This window comes from Mustelus asterias, chromosome 7 (assembly GCF_964213995.1).
Source record: "Mustelus asterias chromosome 7, sMusAst1.hap1.1, whole genome shotgun sequence".
NCBI classification, from domain to species: domain Eukaryota; kingdom Metazoa; phylum Chordata; class Chondrichthyes; order Carcharhiniformes; family Triakidae; genus Mustelus; species Mustelus asterias.
Genome location: NC_135807.1, coordinates 48,783,870 through 48,801,512, shown reverse-complemented (window position 1 = coordinate 48,801,512; position 17,643 = coordinate 48,783,870). Strand labels below are relative to the sequence as shown.

The window sequence follows — 17,643 nt, the reverse complement described above, 5'->3', positions numbered from 1 at the left end:
CGGGTTTGTAAAGGTAAGTATAGCCAACAGGAAAGAGGGACATGTCCAGGCAGGGGTCTGGCAATGCCCCCTGACACTGCCCCTTAGCACAGATTGGCACTGCCAGGTTGGCACTATACTGTTTCAGACTGTGGGGTGGGGTAGATGGGGGAGAAGGGGTCGATGATTGGGGTGGGGTGTAGAGAAGTGCCGACTCACGTTCACCCCTCTCTCTCACACGCACACGTTCACCCCTCTCTCTCTCTCTCTCTCTCTCACACACGTTCACCCCTCTCTCCCTCTCTCACACACGTTTACCCCTCTCTCTCACACACGTTCACCCGTCTCTCTCACACGCACACATTCACCCCTCTCTCTCTCTCTCACACACGTTCACCCCTCTCTCTCTCACACGCACACATTCACCCCTCTCTCTCTCTCTCACACACGTTCACCCCTCTCTCTCTCACACGCACACATTCACCCCTCTCTCTCTCACACACGTTCACCCCTCTCTCTCACACGCACACATTCACCCCTCCTTCTCACACGCACACGTTCACCCCTCTCTCTCTCTCACGCACACGTTCACCCCTCTCTCTCTCTCACGCACACGTTCACCCCTCTCTCTCTCTCACACACACATTCTCACCTCTCTCTCTCTCTCTCTCATGCACACATTCACCCCTCTCTCTCTCACACGCACACATTCACCCCTCTCTCTCATGCACACATTCACCCCTCTCTCTCTCTCATGCACACATTCACCCCTCTCTCTCTCATGCACACGTTCACACCTCTCTCTCTCTCTCTCATGCACACATTCACCCCCCTCTCTCTCACACGCACACATTCTCACCTCTCTCTCTCTCTCTCTCATGCACACATTCACCCCTCTCTCTGTCATATACACCCACGTTCACCCCCTCTCTCTCTGTCACACACATTCACCTCACGCGCACACACCCTCCCCCCTCACTTACAGACACACACACTCTCTCTCTCTCATACCTCGCCATGGTCCAAACCTGCCCCTCACGTACACATTTTTCCAAATCACAAACAACCCCCCCCCACCCCCACACATACATTTATCCTCTCTCTCTCTCTCTCTCTGTCTCTCTCTCTCTGTCTCACACACACACACACCTCTCTCTCTCACAAATGTACATGTATCTCTGATGTTTGAAGGTGCACGCCTCTGCAAGGCCCAAACCCCTCCCTCCCTCAGCTCTCTCTCTCACAACTCTCTGAGGTCTCTCGTTGTTTCTTGCCGCCAGGATCATTCCAAGAGGATCCCTCACAAGAAGATCATTAATTTTACCTGTCTCGTTACACAGGACCAGATCCAAGATAGCTTGCTCCCTCGTAGGTTCTGTAACATACTGTTCGCGGAAACTATCCCGACAGCATTCTAAGAACTCTTCCTCAAGTCCACCGCATCCGACTTGAGTCAACCAATGCAGGTTAAAATCCCCCACGATTATTGCTGCTCCGTTTTTGCACGGATCCATTATTTGCTCGTTTATAGCCCGACCCACCTCAAAGTTATTATTTGGGGGCCTATAGACCATGCCCACCAGTGACTTTCTCCCCTTACTATTCCTTATCTCCACCCACAACGATTCCACATTATGCTCCTTGGAGCCTATATCGTCTCTCACTACCGCCCTGATGTTATCTTTAATTAACAGAGCTACCCCACCTCCTTTTCCTTCCTGTCTATCCTTCTGAAATGTCTGATACCCCTGGATATTCAGTTCCCAGTCCTGGTCACCCTGCAACCACGTTTCTGTAATGGCCACTAGATCATACCCATTTGTACTAATTTGTGCCATCAACTCATTCACTTTGTTTCGAATGCTATGTGCATTCAGGTAAAGTGTCTTTATGCTAGCCTTTATATGGACCCGATTTATTAGTGCATTCTTTTGATTGCACGCTCTGTCCCTACCTGTCACAAACTGGTTATCCTTCCCCAGACCATCTCCTTGCACTGCGTTGACCACCTCCCTTCTTGTGTTTGTCACCTTTTTTACTCTGCCTGAGCCCTTGACTCCTTTAACTAGATGAATGTCCTCATCATTAACCTGCACTCGTACCCTCTCCTTTACCTTTGATTTTGTAATTCCCCATACCCCTGAACCCTCCCCCCCACTATTTAGTTTAAAGCCCTATTTACAGCCCTGGTTATACGATTCGCCAGGACTCTGGTCCCAGCACGATTCAGACGAAGACCATCCCATCTGAACAGGTCCCATCTTCCCCAATACTGGTGCCAATGTCCCATGAATTCAAACCCATTCCTCCCACACCAATCTTTGAGCCACGCATTTACCTCCTTAATCTTATTGACCCTGCGCCAATTCACTTGTGGCTCAGGTAGTAATCCAGAGACTACCACCTTGTTGGTTCTGCTTTTTAATTTGGCTCGTAGCTTTTCATACTCCCTCTGCAGAACCTCTGTTCCTGTTCTGCCTATGTCGTTGGACCACTACAACTGGATTCTTACCCTCCCACTCCAAGTTCCTCTGCAGCCCAGATGAGATATCCTGGACCCGAGCACCAGGCAGGCAACACAACCTTCGGGATTCTCGATCCTGGTCACAGAGAACAGTGTCAATGCCCCTAACTACACTATCCCCAATTACCACTACATTTCTTTTTTCTTCCTCCACCTGAATGGCTCCCTGTACCACGGTGCCGTGGGCAGTTTGCTCGTCCTCCTTGCAGTCCCCGTTCCCGTCCACACTGGGAGCAAGAATTTCAAACCTGTTGTACAGATTCAGCGACTGAGGCTCTTGCAACTCTACCTTCTGGATCCCACTTCCTGCCTCACTCGCAGCCACACCCTCTTGTCCCTGACCCCCGGCTGAATTAGTTAGTCTAAGGGGTGTGACTGCCTCCTGAAACACAATGTCCAGGTAACTCTCCCCCTCCCTGATATGTCGCAGTGTCCGAAGCTCAGACTCCAGCTCATCAACCCTGAGCCGGAGTCCCTCAAGCAACCAACACTTACTGCAGACATGCTCACTGGGAACCACAGTGGGGTCCACCAACTCCCACATCATGCAGGAACAACACATCACATGACCCTCCATCCTGATTACCTAGTTTAAGTTATTGCAAATTAAGAAATAATCCTACCTGCCTCGCCCGTTTCCAACTAAGCCCGATGAGCCAAAGCCCTTTAGCTCTCACTCTGCTACTTACTCACTCCGCTGCCCGCTGGATAGTGCGGCCTGCCTTTTAAACTTTACGTGCTAAAAAAAACCCTTCCCAGCTCACCCCGCGGCCCACTTCCACTTTATTTTTAAAGTAACTTTTTTAACAAAAAAGAAACCCCGCGAAAAACTAAAAATTAGCCAGTCGCTTACCTTCACTCTCCCGCCACAAATCGATCCTCCTCTCAGCTTGTTCCGACGAACAATCGATGAAGCACAATACTAAAGGCTGCAATATAATTGATATAAAAAGAAAATGATATAGGTAAGCACCCTATGTTAATTGTGTATCGATTGTGGTTCACTATATGTGAGTGGAGGATGCTGATTGCATTGTTACTTGAGTACATTTGTAAAGAGACATTTCATTTTATGTCTGATCAAAAAAGCATCTAAAGAGACACCTACTGTCACCGAGGTGAGGATTGAGTTAGAAGGCAAGTGCTTACAATGCTTCACTCTGAATAATTTAAACTTGAGTAAAGATTAACTCTAGTTTGATCCTTTACCTGTTGGTTGTCAGAGGTTTTGACTCCCTGAACCTCTTGAGAAAGTTTATCCTCTACTTGTAGTATGCCTGGCATGGTCTACAGCGAACTGCATTTCTCTGTCGATTCCATACTGTCCTACTGAACTAAATTTCTGTGTAGCTTTTGCCGCTTCTGCTCTTGGTGCTGGTCATCATCTTGGGGCTCATCTGAGGTCTGGAGTAGCACAGTGTAAGCAGCACCAATGCTGGTCTAATTAGTCAAAGCTTCAAAGCTTCAGATGCTGAAACTTCCAAAGTTGTAAAATTAATGTCCTAGCCCAAGTATTGTGAGTAAAGCCTTTAACACAAACAAACAAGAAAGCAGCTGGAAGTTATTAGTACTTATAGGCAGATTTCCCTGCCATGTACCCAGTGCCCTCAATTACAGCCATGTACTTGCCTTGCTTTCTCTCAGAAGTTCCAGAAATACTAGGAAACACATGACTCACAAAATTGCAAAAGCAGTGTTGCTGTTGTTGAGCAATCAACCCACTGAAATTGACAACCTCTCAGAAGGAATAAACAAGAAAAACTGGGAAATACGAATACTGTCCAAATTGGTCTGGTTTACCTTAAAATGGAACACCAGTAAAAACTGGGAAATAAGAGTACGGTCCAAATTGTTTTTTTCCCTATTGGGCTACCCGATTCGAGGCGGTTTGGAGGGGATTGAGGGGGCGGGGGGAGGGGGGGGATGCAGTGGGAGTGCAGCCAAATGCACTGAATGCAGAAATTGGTGAACAGTAGGTTGGAGCTGTGTTTCCCACACAATCTTGTTTTTTTTTTCAGGACTTTGCCATCCACAACTAAACCCATGTTAAAGTTTCCCCAAAATGTTTCAGGTCCATTACCTTTCATCAGACCCTGTACATTTGCAAAGTATACTGACGATGCCTAGTAATAACAGATCCAAAATTTGTAATTTAGAGAAGATAAGCCAATCATTTCATTTTGTTTAAACATCTAATCAGAGATCAGCACCTTAGTAAAGCCCGTATATTTTGTTTATAAAACAAAAACCAAAAGGAATAGCTTGTGAAATGTAAAAGATGTGTTTACTTACCTTGCTGAGCATTTACAGGGAATGGCGTGTATAAATTCAGCAGACTATTTTTTTTCTCTTCATGCCCAGGTCGGTATTGATTTCACAGGCTCCAATGGGGATCCTCGCTCACCTGACTCTCTACATTATATAAATCCAAACGGATTTAATGAATATCTGATGGCAATCTGGTCTGTGGGAATGGTCATTCAAGATTATGATACGTAATGTATTCTTATTTATCTTATTAATTGTATGACTGTGATGAGATGGGATGCTGCAAATACTGGAGGATTTTGACCCATCATTAATAAACTAATAAATGATCACGTTATTTTACATTAATTTATAGTTGTTAGCACTTGTCCAACATTTCCAAAAGATACTAGTGAAATTTATTTTCCTGTTGGGTTAAAATCAAATTTTTTTCTCAGATCCACTCTTTTTCACTTCTTGATCACCAGTACAAATATTCAACCATATTTGTATGTAAATATCAGAGATACCAACTTTTGAGATGTACATCATAATTTTCATTGTGGATAGCTAAATTATTCTATTTTAAAATGCACTAAAAGAATCTTACAATTTACGTGGAAACATGGAAAATGGGAGCAGGAGTAGGCCATTTAGCCCTTTGAACCTGCTCCATCATTCATTTTGATTATGGCTGATCATCCAACTCAAGAGCCTGATCCTGCCTCCACCACCCCCCCATATCCTTTGATCCCCTTTGCCTCATATATATCTAACTGCCTCTTGAAAACATACAATGCTTTGGCCTCAACTACTTTCTGTGGTAGCGAATTCCACAGGCTGACCACTGTCTGGATGAAGAAATTTCTCCTCATTTCTGTCCAGATGGTCTACTCTATATCCTCAGACTGTGGCCCCTGATGAATTTAACAATTTGAAATTGTTAAATCCACAATGCATAACATGTTAATTGTTTTCTTACAGTCTATGCTGCAATTTCTGTGATCAGGTGAAATAGAATATACCTGCCAACAACTGACAAACACAGATGTAATTAGAGATTGAGGTTGCCAATGTGTCAGCATATCAAATGTTGGTGCGTGGTGAGAGTTTCTCAAGAAGATAATGTCGCACCTCCTGGCTTTGTAAGGATGGGAGCAAATCTACATCATCCTTTAAAAACCTACATTTTAAGTTTTTTTTAAAAGACTGGATAAAAGGGTGTTAGGATTAAAGAACAGGTTTTATGAGACATTAGTTTTTGTTTATTTTGTTTTGTAATTTTTTCCCCCAAAAAACTATCTTGATTTGAATATTTATCTGTCACACTTTATCAAACATACAAATTTGTGCATTTCTTTAAAATTTTTAAAAGAGAAAGCAACCCAGTTGCATCATCCAGGTTTATTCGGATGTTTAATTAACCTCAGAACCTGCCCAATGTTGGTTACACGCAAATGAACTGCCACAATTAAATGTTGTCGCCCGAAGGTTATGTACATTTTAGCAACAGAATAATATGACTCTTTAAAAATAAAATGTGGAACCACTGACTTGTGAATAACTCCATTGGATGTCTGACAATTACATGAATACAAACAAATTTGTTTTCATTGCAAATGATTTTTCATATTGAATTCTAAGTTATTGCTCCGAGGAAGTTGCTACGAGGAAACACACAGGAGTCTACTGGGGAGATGATTTTTTTTCTCCCTTCCTTGTCCAGCTCCAATGAAAATTACCCACAAAGATTATCAGTGAGCTTGTAAGCTTATAACATTCAGAGTTGCATCATTTTGTAGCATCACAATTCACTGTACCACTAATGTCACTTTTTATGAGCTGTGCTATGAATAATTGGTACATTTCCTGCACAAGAGAAAAACCATTGACCCAAATTTTCCCCCTTGAGTCAGTGAAAGGTGAGTCCAGCTCTCTTCCAACTTCTGAAATGCCAGCCTGCCTCTGAACCCCATTCCCAGCTCATTTCTTTCATCTGAGAGATGAAGGAGGGGGGCAGGGTAGCTTTAGCAAAGCATGGTGTGACATGGGAAGCATATAGGTGCGGAGGTGGGTTGGTTCGAAGGCCTGCTTCAGTTCTTGGGACAACAATGCAGCTCCTAACATTACTTACATGTCCCCTAAACCTCAGCCCCTCCCAAACCCCTTCAAATTCCGCCCACCCCATGTATCCTCCATAGCCACTCATCGCATATCCACTGTGTACAGTCCTCAGACGCCATGTGATAACAATGGGAATTGTTTCAAATGAAAATTTAGGTGAAAAATATTACACCTGCAACAATTTAATAAAACTCTCATTCAAATAACTGTCATCAGTAGGGCAAAGAAAAATCTATTCCTATATAAAAAATAGTTAAGTCCCCATAAGTGGTTCAAGCAAACAATTATGCATTCAGAAACCACATAAAAGGCAGATAATATTATTGCAACATTCTAAAACTGTCAGTTGCTCCTCTAAACAACTGTGTTAACAGATCACCTACTGAGCGTCGTACTCCATTCGCCTTTGAAACTCAGTTAAGCATTTATAATGGCCACAGCTATCAAAAACATTAGCTTGCAGTTCCTGAAACCAAAAGATGGATGGTGTTAGTTTCTGTTTCAAAACAGATTGTCTATCAATCACTTGTAGTAGAGACGGTGCTTAATTAATCCTCAGCAGCAGAACAGCTTTTTTCAAAGTTATAGGTGTCTGGGCATATAAACCATAGCCCAAAAATGGCAGGAGAATTTCCCATCACATTTTTCTACAGTTTTGAATGCATTATAGCACTTTTTCCAACAGGAATAACATTGTAATGCATCTCAGCACTTGCACAAAACTGGTTAATGTAATGGTCAACTTACCTAGAGCACTATGATCAATCACTGCATTTAAACACATCTACATTACAATGCAGCATAAACTAGTAACAGTTGAAGGTGTTGAAACATTTAACATTTATCTGTCAGCGTGTTCCTGACTCCGTAGTCGGCTTCCTCCAGTGGTCACAAATACTCAAACCTGATGGCTTCCAAAGCCCACACCAGCAGACAAAAATAGCAGAGAGAAGGAAATTTAAATTCACAATGGCAACTCCAACGTTAGAAGTGTTCAGCACACGGTTCGCACTTGAGGTCTTCCTGACCCCATGAAAAGGCGACACAAAAATAGCTCAGGTTTGGGAAAGGCATTGCAAACTGGAACTTGCAGCCAAAAGCCCTGAACTCTTTTACTTCCCCGACCTCATTCTCGCCTCAATTGGGAGATGAAAATCCGACCCATAGTGTCTAAAGTAAACTAGGGAAGTATTTATGTTTGATCTCTTGCCAGATATCTGATTCAATGATACCTCTCATTCCTTTACAGAGACAAGCTGTTCCCAGCATTGGGATTTGGTGCACAGATACCCCCTAATTGGCAGGTATATAGACATCAATTACATGAAGGAATATTTTGCTTGATTAATACGTTGGTTGCCAAATCTTATGCAACATCTTTTTCTTCTTTAGGTGGAACATGCATTTCCAATCAACTTCAACCCTGACAATCCATTCTGTGCAGGTATGGAGTTGTGCAAAAATGTATAATACTGAGGTGAAAATAGTGAGTCATGGATTTTGGGAATAATGGAAATATATAATTAGAACAGCTTTGATCTTAGCACAATTGTACATTAGGGCATGGATTGGGCAGCCTTTGCCGTCTACCTGGTCTTCACTGGAACGACAAGTTGTTGATCTCAGCCATGTTACTGAGGTGGTGCTGAACTAAAGGGAGGAATATTATTTCTATAACATAAAATAAACATGAAATTAGATTTCCAAACTGTTTGTACACATAGCACTCCAAAACCACTTTGCCTTCGCAATAATTTTAAATTAACTACTTTTTCTGAAAATGGCTGAAGAAAACACTTTGGGAAAATCCTGGATTTAAATAAAATGAAGGGCTGAGAATCTGCCCAAATCCAGGGTCTGCCTTTTGCTGCTCTAGAACATAGAACATTACAGCGCAGTACAGGCCCTTTAGCCCTCTATGTTGCACCGACCTGTGAAACCAATCTAAAGCCCATCTAACCTACACTATTCCAATATCATCCATATGTTTATCCAATGACCATTTAAATGCCCTTAATGTTGGCGAATCCACTACTGTTGCAGGCAGGGCAAACCACGTCCTTACTACTCTCTGAGGAAAGAACCTACCTCTGACATCTGTCCTATATCTATCACCCCCTCAATTTAAAGCTATGTCCCCTCGTGCTAACCATCACCACCCGAGGAAAAAGGCTCTCACTGTCCACCCTATCTAATCCTCTGATCATCTTGTATGCCTCTATTAAGTCACCTCTTAACCTTCTTCTCTCTAACGAAAACAGCCTCAAGTCCCTCAGCCTTTCCTCATAAGACTTTCCCACCATACCAGGTAACATCCTGGTAAATCTCCTCTGCACCCTTTCCAATGCTTCCACATTCTTCCTATAATGCGGCGACCAGAACTGTACGCAATACTCCAAATGCGGCCGCACCAGAGTTTTGTACAGCTGCAACATGACCTCATGGCTCCGAAACTCAATCCCTCTACCAATAAAAGTTAACACACCGTATGCCTTCTTAACAACTCTATCAACCTGGGTACCAACTTTCAGGGATCTATGCACATGGACACCGAGATCTCTCTGCTCATCCACACTACCAAGTATCTTACCATTAGCCCAGTACTCTGTATTTCTGTTGCTCCTTCCAAAGTGAATCACCTCACACTTTTCCGCATTAAACCCCATTTGCCACCTCTCAGCCCAGCACTGCAGCTTATCTATGTCCCTCTGTAACCTGCAACATCCTTCCGCACTGTCCACAACTCCACCGACTTTAGTGTCATCCGCAAATTTACTAACCCATCCTTCCACGCCCTCATCCAGGTCATTTATAAAAATGACAAACAGCAGTGGCCCCAAAACAGATCCTTGCAGTACACCACTAGTAACTGAACTCCAGGATGAACATTTCCCATCAACCACCACCCTCTGTCTTCTTACAGCTAGCTCTGGCTCTGTAAATAATCTCACTAATGAAGTTCTGGAGTTTACTTCAATGTTCTTGCAGCATCTATTTGTGGATTCTTATAACGCTTTGAAAAGCTTTTAAAAATGGTATAATAACAGGAAGCCTATAGAATCCATAGAAACCCAACAGTGCAGAAAGAGGCCATTCAGCCCATCAAGCCTCCACTGACTCTCCAAGAGAGCATCACTGGGCCTACCTCGTGCCTTATTCCTGTAACCCCACACGTTTACCCTCTAATCCCCCTAACCTACACATCTTGAGACATTAAGGGGCAATTTAGCATGGCCAATCTACCTAATATCTTCGCACTGTGGGAGGAAACCAGAGCACCTGAAGGAAACCCACACAGACACGGGGAGAACGTGCAAACTCCACACAGCCAGCCACCCATGGCCAGAATCGAACCTGGGTCCCTGACGCTGTGAGGCAGCAGTGCTAACCATTGTGCCACCATGCCACCCTTTGCAGTCGTTTAGTTAAATTTGTTATATACAACTGCGTAAGGGAGCAGGGAAAATTCATTTTGAATCATGTAGGATAATACATTGTTGTTCTTAAATTAGAAAACAAAGTTGGAAAGGGTATTTTTACTACAAAATTCCTCAATGAATCAATTCTTCTCCCTTCCCAGCTCCAAAATTATTTACCCTAATCTAGAAGACTCAATGAATTATTGTAATAATAGCGTGAGATGGTTTTGCCTCCTATCTTTTTGTGCTCATTTTATATTTGGCTAGGAACTTGATACCCATGTGTGACTCAAATACAGGATCGTTGGCTCCATTGCTTGTATAGGCAGAGTGTCTCAAATCCTGCAACCTTGGGATCGAATCCATGCCAGATTTCAGATCTTAATGGTTCGGGCCAAGTTGATAGGACACGTACAGTGTTGAGGGAATGTTTTTCCAGTAAGGATTGCAAAAAGCAGTTTTGAAAGAAGTAAAGACAATGCTGCAAGATAAGCCAGGAGGTATGTTGGCGCTGCTTCAGATCCGTCCGTGTTACTTCGCCAGAGGTGTGGCAAAAGCTCTGTTCATCTGTGATGATGATGGAGTGGGATTGAGATTAGCTCATGCAGTTAGACTAAAAGATATTGGTGAGGAGGGAAAGTCAGGTTGATGGCAGCTTAGAAATTGTCCGGTTTTAGGATAACTGGATTTGAGACATGCATTAGCTAACAAACTGAAGTGCAGGAAAGCAAGAAAAATAACATAAGTACAATGACTTTTTGATGTGTATTTTTCAGACGAGATTAAAAAGTATCAATGCAATCTGCCTCTATCATTTTAGCATAATTTTGAGTATGTGGAATGGAGTTTGTTGTAATATTTGTCAATGAGAGAGTGAAGAAGACCGTGCATACAGACATTCAGGTTTTTTGCATTGTCATGCCCAGTAAAGTCATGTAACATTCACAACTTTTGAAATATTAACTTTATTCAATGAGCAATCTTTGAGTTGGACAATGTGCTGCAACAAAGAGGCCACCGTGGGTCAGATTGCCTGGTCTGTGTATTCAGAAACCGACTCGCTGTCTCGCAAGAACAAAAAGATATTATCCAGCTTAAAATGTGTTAATTATATATATCCTAAAGACCACCAGACAGAATTCCTGAGAATGGGGAGATGAAGAATACATAGTAACATCTGCACCTAAGGATGATCTGAAAGCTGTAGGGTCATAAGATCTCCAAGCCTGTTACATTTCTGATCCACCAAAATGGCAAACTGACCTTGCGGTAATGAGACTACAAGAAACTGACTTCAAAACCTGTAAAAAGTCCGTTACTTTGAGAAAATCATTCAAACAACTTCAGCAAATGACTTCAGCTGTTGACCTCACCGCAATTTCACTTCAGGTGTGAAGAAAACCATTTTTTAAATTCATTCATGGGACTTGGGCATCACTGGCTGGCCAGCATTTGCTCATCCCTAGTTGCCCTTGAGAAGGTGGTGGCAACAACTGAGTGGCTTACAGGGCCTGAAACTTTAATCTTCAAATTACATCAGATGAGTGATAAATGAACATTTTCTTTTCTCTTCAAAATTGTGAAAGTGAGCTGTTCTGTTCAACTGTACCTTCCTTGAGGGTGTTTGTATGTGTGTGATTGCGTGAGTGGATTTTGCAGTGTTGGACTTGAGTGATGAACACTTAAATAAACCATCCAATTTCTTTGTTTAAACCCATGAAAAGCTTGCCACTGGTTAATCAAATCATCCTCACTCGGGGGGGGGTTTTATGTCACTCACATCTCTTCCTCTCAAACAGAACTCACTGATTATGAACAGTTAGGAAGGGGACGATGATTTCAGCAGTTCTCTTTCACCCTGTCCGTAACATTTTAAGAATTTAAAAGAAAATTTCCTACTTCTGTCTGCTGTAGCCTCAGTCAAGTTTTGTAACCATGATATTGCTCACTCCTACCACGCCTATTGGCTGCATTCCCATTCAGATCCATAGATATTATCACTGAGACGTGTGGAGTGCAAGTTGGACCCAGTCCACAGTGATGAATAATGTGAGAAAATCAACGGGCATTTTCTTTCTCTATGGTTTCTAACAAACATTTGTAATGGAGTTTAATTAAGTTTACCATACTGAATGCTCACAACTGAGTTGGGCTGATCATGCACCATAGTGCCCACCACTTGCTTACCAGAGCAAACCTTCTCTTGAGAGCTCAGGTACGGGGTGCACTGTCATGCTAGTCAAACAAAATGCTACAAGGGCGCTCTGAAGGTTTCACACAGGAATTTTCACACCAACATCAAGTCCTGGAAGAGGCACGCCCAAGATTGTTGACGTAACCAAATAAAAACTGGTGTGGCATCCTTTGAAAGCAAGCACATATACAAGACATGAAAACTCCTATTTATTGACTACAGCTCAGTCTTCAGCACCATTATTCCCACAAAACCCATCTCCAAACTCCGTGGCCTGGGCCTCGGCTCCTCCCTCTGCGACTGGATCCTGAACTTCCTAACTCACAGACCACAATCAGTAAGGAAAGGCAACAACAACACCTCCATGATCATCCTCAACACCGGTGCCCCACAAGGCTGTGTTCTCAGCCCCCTAATATACTCTTTATACACCTATGACTGTGTGGCCAAATTCCCCTCCAATTCGATTTTCAAGTTTGCTGATAACACCACCGTAGTGGGTCAGATCTCAAACAATGACGAAACAGAGTACAGGAAAGGGATAGAGAATCTGGTGAACTGGTGTGGTGACAATAATCTCTCCCTCAATATAACAAAAACGAAGAAGATTGTCATCGAATTCAGGAAGCGTAAAGGAGAACATGCCCCTGTCTACATCAACGGGAACGAAGTAGAAAGGGTCGAGAGCTTCAGGTTTTAGATGTTGAGATCACCAACAACCTGTCCTGACCCCCCCATGCTGACACTATAGTTAAGAAAGCCACCAACGCCTCTACTTTCTCAGAAGACTAAGGAAATTTGACATGTTAACTACGACTCTCACCAACTTTTACAGATGCACCAAAGAAAGCATTCTTTCTGGTTGTATCACGGCTTGGTATAGCTCCTGGTCTGCCCAAGACTGCAAGAAACTACAAGGGTCATGAATGTAGCCCAATCCATCACACAAACCAGCCTCCCATCCATTGACTCTGTCTACACTTCCCGCTGCCTCGGCAAAGCAGCCAGCATAATTAAGGACCCCACGCTCCCAGACATTCTTTCTTCCATCTTCTTCCATCAGAAAAAAGATACAAAAGTCTGAGGTCACGTACCAACCGACTCGAGCAGCTTCTTCCCTGCTGCCATCAGACTTTTGAATGGATCTACCTTGCATTATGTTGATCTTTCTCTACATCCTAGCTATGACTGTAACACTACATTCCGCACTCTCTCGTTTCCTTCTCTATGAATGGCATGCTTCATCTGTACAGGACACAAGAAACAATACTTTTCACTGTATGTTAATACATATGACAATAATTAATCAAATCAAAGAGAGAATAAGCAACTTGTCCAAAACTGAATCATCTGCAGTATCCTGCCCTATTTGCGGCAAAGCATTCCAGGTGCAGTTTAGCCTTAGCAGTCACCCACATACCCACCAAAACCCTATTAAACACCTCAAAGGATGGAGAAGACAAATAATAATACTGTAGAAGGCATTGCCTCAGAATTTAGGAACCACAGGTTCTTGCAGCAGTTGGATTTTGACATTTGGAGAACACGGTTGCTACGAATTTGCTGATTCATTAAAATGTGTCCTTGTTGTGCAGACTTGTGTGGCTCTTTTATTGACCTTGTTTTTCCACAGGTTTAGTTAAGTAAATATTTTGAAAAGGGATAATTTGTCATGTTCTATGAAGTTTCAAGGTAGTTGCCATGGAGAAGTCGCATATTCACTCCAAGCACATCCTTATGTGAGCATGAGCACACAGTGGTTTTATTTTAAACTGCAAGTTGCTCAAGAATGATGATGCTGCTGCTTCAATACATTGCAATGTTGTAACAGATTACAGTATTGCATAGAACTACATGGCAATTCTCATACAAAAAGAGTGTTCAGTACAACCAGTCTGCTGTCCTTTTAATCTTCCACATGAACAGCAATTCTAGTGCCATGTATTGTTTCTAGTCCCAATTTCCTTTATTTCCCCTTTTCCTAGTTTTAAAAGTTCACATTGGCTCACAGCTTCTGATGCCAAAGGCTGTGAATGTTCAGACCATAAATAAAAACATAAACTCAGCAGGTCTGGCAGCATCTGTAGAGTGAGAAACAGAGTTAACGTTTCAGTCCAATATCATTCTTCTTATGAGCTCTGAATAAATCATAAGGACACAAGACATTGGGGACGATTCTCCCAAAAGAACTGTCGAATTTGCGTAAAAACTGGAGTAAATCCCGCTGGTTTTTTTCAACAAGATTTTCAAAATGAATCTCCCACACTCTGCGCTGCAGAGTGCACTAGCGTAAATCGCACTAAAAATCAGTGAGCAGGGCCTATTCCTGCTGGAGAGACCGGAAAAATGGCACTGAGTGGACCACTGAGATCAGCGCATGCGCAGTAACCCCGCACTGCCAGCCTCCCGATCGCTGGCCAGCCTCGTGACCTCTGTATATCGCTGGCCGTGCGAACACTCCATGGCCCGATTGCTGGCCCCCCCAACATGTAATATGTCTGGCCAGCCTCAATCCCGCCTCAGTCATCCCCCGCCTCCACCGACAGCCACAACCCGCGCCCCCCCCCCCCCCCCCCCCACACCCCACCCTGATGGCCAGCCCCAATCGCTGGCTTGTGATCCCAAATGCAGAGTGACAGCGCCCCCCCCCCCCCACCCCCCCCCCCCCCCCCACATTAGGCCCCCTCTGGCTCTGCCCCCTTGGCATTGCCTGATGCTTGGTGGGCAGTGCCAAGGTGCCACCTGGACATTGACACTTTGCCCTTGGGCAGTGCCGGGGGCTAGGCTGGCACTGCCAAGTTGGCAATGCTTGGGGCACCACCTCCCCTTACCCATGACCCTCTGGTGGGCTTCGATTGCCCCCCTTTCGCTCCAGTAGGGTCGGGCCGCTAGCTGCCCGCAAGCGGGGAGTTATAGTAAACCCTGCTGGAGTGAAACACTCCTGGTGGAGGTGGAAAGGCTAGCAGGCCCGGAGATTTCAGATCCAGCCCACTAATGATGTTTAAAATATGTTTAGATGATGATTTAAATAAATTATGCAGCTCAAAAAAATCCGGAAATCCGGCTGCCACAGACTTGCGGAGGGCATGGCGCGCAGTGAGGAGCCAACAAAACGACCTCCACTGAGTCTCCTGCACTACAAAAGCAGTGCAGCGGGCTAGGAGAATCGTCCTGATTATCCCTGTTTTTCTTTCTCCACTGGTGTTTGCCAGACCAGCTGAGTTCTTTCCATCACTTTTTCTGTTTCTTATTTCAGATTTCCAGAATCCACACTATTTTGCTTTAATTTTAAGGCCAAGACTCTATTGATGGTGGCAATGACAGTGTAAGTTCAGGGGAGCTGATTTATGCCTGAACTTGTTCACCAGTCTGATTCCTGAAATAACAGGACTGACATATGAAGAGAGACTGGATTGACTGGGCTTGTACTCACTGGAATTTAGAAGCATGAGAGGGGATCTCATAGAAACATATAAAATCCTGATGGGACTGGGCAGACTAGATGCGGGAAGAATGTTCCTGATGTTGGGGAAGTCCAGAAGTAGGGGTCACAGTCTAAGAATAAGGGCTAAGCCATTCAGGACTGAGATGAGGAAGTACGTCTTCACTCAGAGAGTTGTGAACCTGTGGAGTTCTCTACCACAGAAAGTTGTTGGGAGCCAGTTTGTTAGATATGTTCAAGAGGGAGCTAGACGTGGCCTTTGTGGTTAAAGGGATCAAGGGATATGGAGAGAAAGCAGGAGTGTGATACTGAAAGTGCATGGTCAGCCATGATCATATTGAATAGTGGTGCAGGCTCGAAGGACAAAATGGCCGACTCCTGCACCTATTTTCCATCTTTCTATGTTCTGTGTTTCTGATAAGAAGTGTCACAACGCCAGGTTAAAGTCCAACAGGTTTATTTGGAATCACAAGCTTTCGGAGCGCTGCTCCTTCATCAGGTGAGTGATGAAGGAGCAGCTCTCCGAAAGCTTGTGATTCCAAATAAACCTTTTAGACTTGAACCTGGCGTTGTGACACTTCTTACTGTGCCCACCCCAGTCCAACGCCCGCGTCTCCACCTTGTTTCTGATACCTCAGAAATGGCTCCATATAAAACCTTGCTGATAATTTCCCCCCATGACCAGCAAATACAAAAATTTGGACAGTTTGTCATATACTTGCTCTGGTTTTTACAGTGATTTATTTTGAGCTGTTCTTAGCAGGCTTAAAACCAGCCCAAGAACTCAGCTTTAAGTAAGTGCCAAAGCATTCCAGCACAATGGTAATCCCAAACAGCTCCCCCCATACCCACACAGTTCACCAGCTTCTGATGCAGGAGTTTGAGGTGAGCCTTGTGAGGAGGTTTGGCTGAGCAGTCAGGGAGCAGGTGAGTATTGTCGAGGGGGTGTTTATCTGTGATGCCAGAAGAGGTTGGATGGGATGGGGGGTTGATCAGTATGCAGTAGGTCATGGGAGTTCTGAGCGAGAAGTGTTGGGAGTCAGGGAGGGAGTGGGGGGCACGCTGAGTAGCGTCGAGTGCTTGGGTTTGGGGATGGACTTAAAATAAATACAGTGGCATTGAAAGGCTCTGTAAATAATGAATGGAGATGGAGACAGATCTAAAGGTGCATGTTTCAGTTCCGAACGAAAAAGGGGGCATGGCTTCATTACGGTTACTGCGTTGCCACTGGACCTCACCACTCTGCTGGAAGTCCCTGAAAGTCAGGCTTTTTAAAACTAATTTATATGATGTGGGCATTGGAGCTACACCAGCTTTTGTTGCCCGTCTCTAGTTACCGCTGAGAAAGTGGTGATGAACTGCCTTCTTGAACCGTTGCATTCCCTGAGGTGTAGGTACATCCACATTGCTACTAAGGAGGCAATTCCAGGATTTTGAACCAGTCACGATGAAGGAACTGTGATACATTTCCAAGTCAGGATGGGATGTCGGGATGACTTGGAGGGGGACCTCCAGTTGGTGGTGTTCCCAGATATCTGCTCTTGTCCTTCTGGATGGTAGTGGTCATGGGTTTGGAAGGTGTTGCCTAAGGAACCTTCGTGACTTCCTGTAATGTATCTTGTAGATGGTACACACGCCTGCCACTGTTCGTCGGTGGTGAAGGGATTGAATGTTTGTGGCAGGGGTATTAATCAAATGGACTGCTTTGTCATGA

The 17,643-nt window shown here is 44.1% G+C and overlaps 1 protein-coding gene across 3 annotated transcripts in view; it reads left to right on the top strand.

Annotated features, from left to right (window-relative positions):
* LOC144495699 (copine-3-like) overlaps positions 1–17,643 on the top strand; it is an 84,367-nt gene that overhangs the window by 48,405 nt on the left and 18,319 nt on the right. For all 3 annotated transcript variants that reach the window (XM_078216033.1, XM_078216031.1, XM_078216032.1), the window contains exons 11-13: positions 4,865–4,998; positions 8,124–8,178; positions 8,267–8,318. In XM_078216033.1, the coding sequence (XP_078072159.1) occupies positions 4,865–4,998; positions 8,124–8,178; positions 8,267–8,318 (241 nt within the window). The remainder of the gene's footprint in view (positions 1–4,864; positions 4,999–8,123; positions 8,179–8,266; positions 8,319–17,643) is intronic.